Here is a 9,139-nt window from a genome sequence, read left to right as displayed (position 1 = left end):
GTCCATGGAGCCATGGCTCCCTACAGGCAAGGAAATTAGAACAATCCACCCAGTAGTCCCACTGGGATTACAAATTGATGATAGCTCAGTAATGTACTCCAGGGATCATAACACTTGGGCCTGGCAGAAAGATAGTGCATGGAAAACAGTAAATGTAAAAGGGTGCAGAAGAAAAGAAGGTTTAGGTTACATCTGTGAAGACCAAGCATTGGAGGAGCATGATGAATGTTTTTTTCCACAACCTGGAAACAAGTCTCACTGTTCCTTCGATGTTATCCAAGAAAGGGAATCTGCTATTGTTTATGTGGGTAAAGCATGTGTGTGCATGAGAACAAGATGTGATATTGTATTAATTAATGGATATTGGATTCAACCTATGGTGCCTTATATTAATCGCTGTTTCTGTAATGTAACCACTATTGTTACTTGTGATCTTAAGTTTACTGTACCTATATGGACCATACAACATTTGAATGCCTACCCTGAGCTCTACAAAGAGGTGTCCCCCATTTTACTAGGAATGGGTCTCATCACCATTAAGGAACTATTAACTCATCCCTCCTTACGAGCTGAACTGCAAAGACTCAAAGCTTTGGGAGAGAATGGCAAACTCGAGATTCAACACCACAATCAGGAAATCTCTAAGCTAGCAGCTACAGTTAAAAATGCAGGCCATCACTCCTGGTGGGAGGTTTTGTTTGGGTGGAGCCCCAATGCAACAGGTCTTTTAAATGTCATGCTTCACCCCATTGTAGTAATCATTAGTTTTCAAATTATACTAGTAATTAGTCTGATGCTACTAGTTTGCTGGATCCAGAGACTGATGCGACGATTGCAATGGATAGAAGGCCAGAACCAGTACCATGGAGCAAGAATGTGATGGGGATACTAGCTCAACGCAAGCACCCCATCAACGGGGGGAATTGTTACGTCTCAGCTCTGTATTCTTGGGGAACCCTGGTACAGGATGCAGTCTGTCTGACTCACAAAGGACTCACCCCCCTCCCCTCCTCTACCTAAACGAAACTGATTAAGATGCAGTGAGAGACGCACCTAAGACCCTCACCAGATAAGGGTGACGAGTGAATCAACTGCCCTAGGTCTCATTTACATGAGAGATGGAAAACAGAAAGCCTGAAGCAGAGACTGCAGTGAATTCTGGGACCAGAGAAGCAGGAGAGCGCTGCATGATGGGGAATCTGTGCTTCCAATGTTAATCAACCCATGTTCACACACACCCAGCTCAGCATTTATCAGACCAGTTCTAATCTGGATTTGCTAAGGACTTTTCCCCCCCCAGACACACACACACAGCTCTAAGTTTAATAGGCATCTCGGGCCGTACATTCCCCGGTCCCACTATGGGAGGCCTATTTAAACTTGATTGACTAAAACTCGGTTGCCGGGTTAGGGAATGCTGAGGCAAGAGACCGAGTCAGAGGGGGTATGGGCAACATTTGAACAATGGTTAAGGGTTCATCACAGCATCCAGCCTGCTGGAGCCCTAATCCCAGGTGTTGTCATATCTTTCCCGAGACGACTGGTGGGAGTCCTCTCCACAAAAGGTTATGAGCACCCCAATAATTGTTTTAAGTCTGTTAAAAGACTATAGTAAGATCTGGAAAAGTCATGCTAAGCTGAGGCTTGTGCACAACAAGTAAAAATCCAAAATCCTGATGCTGCAAGCTATCTATTGTTCCTGAAGAAACCATGAGATATCCCATCAGTATATCTGCCACCCATAGGAATTTCAAGCTGGCTCCCAAGTATTTGGGTTACTCCCTAATCTTAAGTGTTTCCTGATTATCAATCAGTTTCCTGAGATGGTCCAAACCAGATAACCCCTTGTCAATAGAAAAGACAATGATTTACACTACTGAGGGTGCTTCGAAGCAGCTGAACTGAGGGTATAAAAATCTGTAAGTGTGTGTGCTGCTAGAGGGAGAAGAGGAAGAGGAAAAGGAAGGAAAAGAAGTAGAAGCAGGAGGAAAGAAGGAGAAGAAGAAAACCCCTGTGCTGACACCATCCCCTGTCGTTCTTGGGACGCTGGAAGAACAGATCATCTCTCCCTTCAAGGACTGTGCTACAGACTGTGCCTGTCAGCTTTGCAGCCTGAGTACCGTGGACTAGGTGAGATCCCAGCGTTCTCTGTCTTCTTTCTAGGCATAAACTTCTGAACCTGAACTGTATCAGTTAAGCTTGAGCTAAGTTTCCCCAAATACTTAGTGAAACCAGGGTAGTATTGTCATTGTTGGTGTTTGTTTTTCTTTTGCATGTCTATTACTACTAGTACTATTATATATTTCATATGCTTAGCAATAAATAACTTTTATAGTCAAACTGGTAGTAATTGGGTATATTTTTCCTTCTCTGCTTCTCTTTCCTCCCGTGCTCTGCAGCAACGCTTCTTTTACCTATGCTAAAGATCCCTGTGAAGCCCAAATTATTGTGGGGTCTGCTCATCAAGAGGCCAAAGATTGGGACGTGCTGAGTTTGAAACACATAAGGGGATCAGCTTGTATAGGCTGATTGACCCAGTTTGACTCAGACGTGCCCTTATGAACTGAATGCTGGCCCATGAGGGTGTCAGCTGGACACCCAGCCGGATTCAGAGGGATTCTGTTTACCTGTGTGCTTGTGTCTGACTGCATTTTATTGTTGCTCTTATGAACTGATTCTTGGCATATGAGGGTGTCAGCCTGTCCATGCTGATCAGCCCGGCCAGGTCAGGCGTGTCACGTTAATTTGTGTGTGTTTGTGTGTATGACTGATTTGGTGACTGGAGGAACCCAGTCCCATTGAGATTGAGTCCTGCAAGATAGCTCCACTGGGGGTGAGGGCTTGCAGAAGGGAGAGATACAGCTCCATATAGTAACACAAGCACCACATTGACAGAATCACCAAGACCCTAGAAACTATCCCTAATAAATGAGCACACCCCAAAGTAATGGGCAAATTTGGTAACAGGTCCCCCCTCAGCCTCCTCTTGCTGAGGCTGAACAGGTTCAGGTCCCTCAGTCTCTCCTCGTAGGGCCGGTCTTGCTGCCCTCTCACCAAGTGGGTGGCCCTCCTCTGAACCCTCTCCAGGCTGGCCACATCCCTTTTGAAGTGTGGCGCCTAGTATTGGATGCAGTACTCCAACTGCAGCCTGACCAAAATCGCATAGAGAGGGAGGTTCACCTCTCTGGACCAGCTTGAGATGCACCTTTGGATGCACGACAAGGTATAGCTGGCCTTGCTGGCTGCAGTCTGGCATTGGCAGCTCATTTTCATTCTTTCTGCCTCTGTGCTTTCAAGAAGGGAACTCCCCAGCCTGTATGTATGCTGTGGATTCCTTCTCCCCAGGTGCAGCACCCTACATTTGTCTATGTTGAACCCCATCCTGTTCTTGCCTGCCCACTTTTGTAGTCTGTCTAAATCTAGTTGCAGCCTCTCTCTCCCTTCAAGTGTGTCCACCTCGCCCCACATCTTAGTGTCATCAGTAAACTTGGACAGCGTGCTTTCCACCCCCTCGTCCAAGTCGCTGATGAAGATGTTAAACAGTGTGGGCCTGAGGACCGAGCCCTGGGGGACCCCACTGCTCGTATCTTGCCAGGTTGGGTACAACCCGTCCACCACTACTCTCTGGGTGCGCCCCATCAGCCAATTTTTTACCCATCCAACTGTGCAGACATCAATGCCACAGTCGCTTAATTTATTGATGAGGATGGGGTGAGAGACAGTGTCAAAGGCCTTCTTAAAGTCTAGAAAGACTATGTCCATGGCGACACCATCGTCCAAGGATTTAGTTACTTGGTCATAAAAGGCAATCAGGTTGGTCAGGAAGGTTTAAATCTCCTTCCTCCCCACTGCTCTGTCAGTAATAATAAGGCCTCTCTCACATTTCATATTTATATATATATATATATATATATATGTATATATGCTACTTCATTTGATTCAGCAAACTTCACTTGAGTCTTTCCCATTCCTGTAACTCCTGGTGTTTCCATATTCAGCAGTTTCTTAGGAACGTGATCTCCCTTTGTCTTCTCAGCATGTTTATATTATCTTGTAACAGGGAATTTAGTGCTCTTGTTACTTAAAGAGGAGAAAGACTGTAGACAGGGCTTGGGGGGGGGGGGGGGGCCACTTGGATCTGATGTGCGCTCATGGGGGGTTGGACTAGATGACCTCCTGAGGTCTCTTCCAGCCCTCATTGTCTATGATTCTATGGTTCTCCTGGATGTCTCAAACTCAGCTATTTATGCCTAATGATCAAATTCCCCTCGAACACCACTTGCTTACTTCTATCCTGTGGGGGTCTCCTCCCTTGGAAGAATACCCTGGTGCAAGAGGCCGCTGTCATCAGCTGGCAGGCAGGTCCCATTTAAGGGATAGCTTTCCTCCTTCCCATCTTGATGCTGACCACCCCTGAGGCTCTCATTCTCAGTAGCATGGGGGCTGCCACAGTGAAGGTGGGACTGCTGTACAGTGTCCCTGAAAGCTTCATCTATGATCATCACTGCCTCCCTTAGCTGCTCCAGTTCCACCACCCTAGCTTGTTCTCTCAGAATTATAAACTCGTTGCACTAGTGCAAACACACACACACAAAACCTGCCCCTGGGGCAGGTAATCATACATGCTACACTCAGTACAATAAATTGGTAGTCTCCTGCCTGCATTTTTTTAAAGCATTAAAACCTTCCTGCTCTTTTAGTTAGTTTTTGTAATGTATGGGTTCTTTTTTATTAGAAACTTGAACTTATGGATTGACCTTCTCTCTAACCTTATTCAGCCTTAATTGCAGTTAAATATTACATAATGGACAATATTAAACATGTATTGAGATGTAAAACAATATCTAAATGCTAAATGTATGTTACTTTATCTAGATCTCTAGGTTAGTTATTCTTAATGCTCAATTAAAGGAATAACTTGCCTTAATAGCTCCCCTTCAAGGAGGGGGGCAGTCAACTGGCCTGCAAACTGTTTGCAAACTGCCTAGTTGGCTCTCCCTTTCCCTCAACTGCTTTCCTTTCCTGCTGTCCTAGGTCAGGGCTGGTTCTGTCTGCTATTTAAGGCCTTGTCAGCCCAGAGGCAGCAATCACTTAGCAAGCAGCACTCACCAACTAGTCAGAGCACACAGCCCAAACACCAACAGACCCAGTGGCCATGTCTACATGAAACGCTGACTGCGCAGTAGCTTGTTACTACTGCCCAGTAGCATCATGTGGTGTGAAGTCTGATACAGGGCTACTGTGCAGTAGTAATGAGCTACTGTGCAGTCAGCATCACCAAACAGCCATTTGGGAACACTACTGTGCAGTCACTCCAGTTACTGTGCAGTCATTTAGTACTTGTATGTGCAGCCAGTGAATACTTAATTCTTCCAGAAAAAAAGTGATATAGCTTTAATCGAAGACACTGAGGGAGGCCCTCACAGAAACATCACAGGGCTTGGTGGTCAAAGTGCTGGTTTGAGAGGTGGGGGGGTGCATGTACCCTCCCCACTTAGGACGTGACGTGCAATCTCCCACATCTTGCACAAATGCTTCAGTCATCTGTTGAGCCAAAGCGGCACCCCCACTTTCTTCTCTGGCCACTTTGAAACAAAGGACTTTCCCCTCCTTTGTTTCTGAAGGAAAGACCCTTCCATAAGGGCAGTCATAGATGTTGAGCCTGAGCAGAGGCAGGCACCTAAGCCCCAGAGAAGGCAGGGGCTCAAGCTGCACCTGTTCCTTCAGCTTTACCTCCTGTCCATCTCAGGTACTTAACATGAGGGCGAGAACTCTCCCAGACAACAGGGCACCTAACAGATGGGCTTTGCTACCTCAAAGTCCCCTTCTATGTCTTGCACATTGTCTGATTTATGATGTCGTAAGATTCCATCACCATGGATATGTGCAATTAAGCAAGGCTGGCCTGACTAGCATGTTCAGAATCCAGCCAGTTGCTAAGAGTCTTCAGGGTTTCATTAGCAGAAATTATCAGCCTAACAGCTCCAGGGAGTGCCTGGACAGAGAAACAACCTGGAACTTTATTACCATTTCAGAGTCGAGGAAAGCAAAAGCATTGAAGTCAGTGACTTTTCAAAGAGATGCTTCAGGTTGGGGGTGTGGAGAGTGGCTTTCAGACACCCAGGTGGAGTTCTGTAGCTGATGCCCTACTTCCATCATATGCCTGGGAACATTTGGGACCCCAGTGAGTCCCTTCTTTTCCTAAAACAGGGTACTTAGAGAATATCTGTCCTTTCCACAGCTCTTACTAGAGCCTGTACTATTTTAACTTCGGATCCAAATTAGCTCTTAATCCCAGTTTGCTAAGGAAGTGAAGATGGCAGGAGCCCACAGGTTGTAAATTAAGCACTTGCAGGCTGCATGTGGCTTGCAGGCCATGAACTGGACAGTGCTGTTGTAGCAGAGTGATGGGGCAGCAGCAGCCAGGCAGGAGCTTGAGGCCACAAGCCCTCACAGTTGGACAGCCCTGGCTTATCTCATCAGCTGTGTAGTAGAAAGAGCACTTTGGAGTCCTTACATATGATCCCTTCTATAGAGAAATTATTACCTATGGGACTTGGGACCTGCATATGGATCCTAGTTTTCTCCCTATTAAAATCCAAGTTCTCAGATAAAAATGCAAAGTTCTTTGATTAAAACCCTCCAAATCCATGTTTTTCCACAATTAAAATGAAATGCCACTATATATGTAGGCATCAGTTGAACACAATGTTTTATTGTTATATTTACAATTTTAAAGTAATTTGGAAGCCTACTAGTGCCTCAATCAGTATAATAAAATAAATTCTAAATATCTATATATTTTGGCATTTGATTTTGGTTTTATCATGGAAAAATCAGAGCTCCCTTTGCCCCCTTCAATCACCAGGACATGGGTCCAGCTGCAGCTGTCCCCCCTGCTGCTTTGTAGATGCTAGGGTCGGATCAGCCCTGATATGCCGGTGCCTTGCTCTTGCCACTGCTGGGACCCCCATGCCACCTGTGCCACCAGCAGTGCAAGGAGTAACAGATGGGTCGTAATGGCAGTGGTAGAGCTGTGGGCTAGTGTGCAAGTGGCTGGCAGCAGGAGGAGGCGAGAGCAGTGTAGCCTCCCCCTCACCCCGGCCCATTACTCCTTGCACTGCTGGCAGCGCAGCTGGCATGAGGGTCCTGGCAGTGGCAGCAGCAATAAGTCTCGCCACCCTGCTCCATCCTTCTGCTCTGGGTCCTGCCCGCTGGGCCACAGACGTGGCTCCTGCCTGTGTTGCTCCAGCCAGGCTGCAGCTGTGCCCATGGTGGGTGACAAATCCGGGGGGGGGGGCATGTGCCTCCCCACGTCGCCCATGTCCCCCTGCCCCTCCAATGCATCACCTATGCCCCCCGCATAGACATACCTGCAAGGAGCTGCTCTCCACCATGCTGCCTGGCTGCCACGTGCATGTCAGTGCGCACATGGCACTCTCTGCCTGATCGCCCTCTCCTGCTCCCCCCAGCCTTAGCAGCCCCTCACAGGCTGGAACTCTGGCAGTCTGCAAGGGGAAAACTGCCATTTCCTGCATTTTTTTCCTTTAAAGGAGAAAATCTACATTTTTCTTTGGCACATGGAAAACCTGGATCCCTGAAGATCAGGCATCAGCTGAGGAATGATTTGGGGATGTCACCGACATCCTCAGTTTTAGAGCAGGTGCCCAAAGAGATAGTAAGATACACTCAGAATCTTTGGGGCTTTTAGCCAAAAGTCTTTACCAAGCTGTACCATGTGTCAACAAGCTGAAACACTCCAAACTTTTTCATGGGAACTGCAAGACACACCTCTTTCACCCTCCCCCTATCCCCCAGTCAAATATTAAGCTAATGCTCCAAATGCTAGAAATAGTAAAGCTGACAATTCTTGTTCTTTCACATTTGGGGAGCTGCATATTCTCGACTAGCTTGGCACGACAAGCTGTTTTCAAATACCACCTATCAAACTTTTGCACACATATACAACTCAACCTTAAGCAGAGACCAAGCCTGAAAATGCAATGCCAGACTGTTAAAAGCTTCCTAGTCATAATCAAATGGGGAATGGGTTATTCAATCGTAATATGAGAGACCCTCAAAGCTTCAATTCTGTTGCCTTTTACAGCACCTGGTGCTTCAGCGTAGAACATGGCGTCCAAGAAGCGGCAGCCAAAACAGGGAGTTGCAGATCTGAGGAAAAGCAAACAAGGCACAAACAGCAAGAACAGTGAACGGCCCCATGCAAGTTGCAGCACAGACCTGCTTGTCACCGAGAGGGAACGGTACCTGCAGAAGGAATGCGAGGTCCTGACTGAACAGATAGACACGTACAAGAAGAGAGTGGAGCACTTCCTGCAGGAGAACGAGTTTCTGGACAAGGAGGCACAGCAGATGCAGCAGAACAGTAAAATCTATACCACCTACATGAGGAAGCACACTCAGAAGTGCCAGGACGCTGTCGTGATGCTGAACGACCAGAACCACTCTGATCTGAGCGCCGTGCACAGGCAGAAGGAGCAGATGGTTGCGCGTTACTCCGAGGAGGAGAGGAAGCTGAGAAAGAAGCTAATGGAGCTGGAGACAAAGTCCGCGCTCATGAGCAGGGAGGTCAGGGACTTGCAGCCCTACAAGGACCTGCAGCTGGAGCAGCTGATCAGGGTCAGGGAGCTGGAGAAGGAGCTCCTGCTCACAAAAATCCAGCACACGGAGCAGATGCACAAGGTCAAGAGCAGGTTCCTGCAGGCCAAGTCTGACTACACGGCTGCGTCCCGGCAGAAGGTGCAGGCCCTGGCCAAGAGCGCGGAGGAGGCGGCCGTGCGCTGCCTCATCCAGCACATCAGGCGGGTGAAGGCCGAGAACTGGCGCCTGCGCAGAAGGAGCTCCTGCTCACAAAAATCCAGCACACGGAGCAGATGCACAAGGTCAAGAGCAGGTTCCTGCAGGCCAAGTCTGACTACACGGCTGCGTCCCGGCAGAAGGTGCAGGCCCTGGCCAAGAGCGCGGAGGAGGCGGCCGTGCGCTGCCTCATCCAGCACATCAGGCGGGTGAAGGCCGAGAACTGGCGCCTGCGCCACCAGCTGCTGGGTCTCCTCCGGCGCTCCGGCGTCCTGCGGGCCTACCAGCACCAGCTGCGAGCGCGGCAGCAGCAGCTGCTCCG

At 48.2% G+C, this 9,139-nt stretch overlaps 1 protein-coding gene across 1 annotated transcript in view; it reads left to right on the top strand.

The window, feature by feature from the left end:
• The first annotated feature begins 6,924 nt into the window (after positions 1 to 6,924).
• The window catches only part of LOC102378924 (mitogen-activated protein kinase 15-like), a 22,466-nt gene continuing 20,251 nt past the window's right edge, over positions 6,925 to 9,139 (top strand). Inside the window, exons 1-2 of the mRNA XM_006038991.3 lie at positions 6,925 to 8,703; positions 8,904 to 9,133. Coding sequence (XP_006039053.1) covers positions 8,131 to 8,703; positions 8,904 to 9,133 — 803 coding nt within the window. The 5' untranslated portion in view covers positions 6,925 to 8,130. The remainder of the gene's footprint in view (positions 8,704 to 8,903; positions 9,134 to 9,139) is intronic.

This window comes from Alligator sinensis, unplaced genomic scaffold (genome assembly GCF_000455745.1).
Source record: "Alligator sinensis unplaced genomic scaffold, ASM45574v1 scaffold1029_2, whole genome shotgun sequence".
Classification (NCBI taxonomy): domain Eukaryota; kingdom Metazoa; phylum Chordata; order Crocodylia; family Alligatoridae; genus Alligator; species Alligator sinensis.
This window is presented reverse-complemented; position numbering and strand designations above follow the sequence as displayed.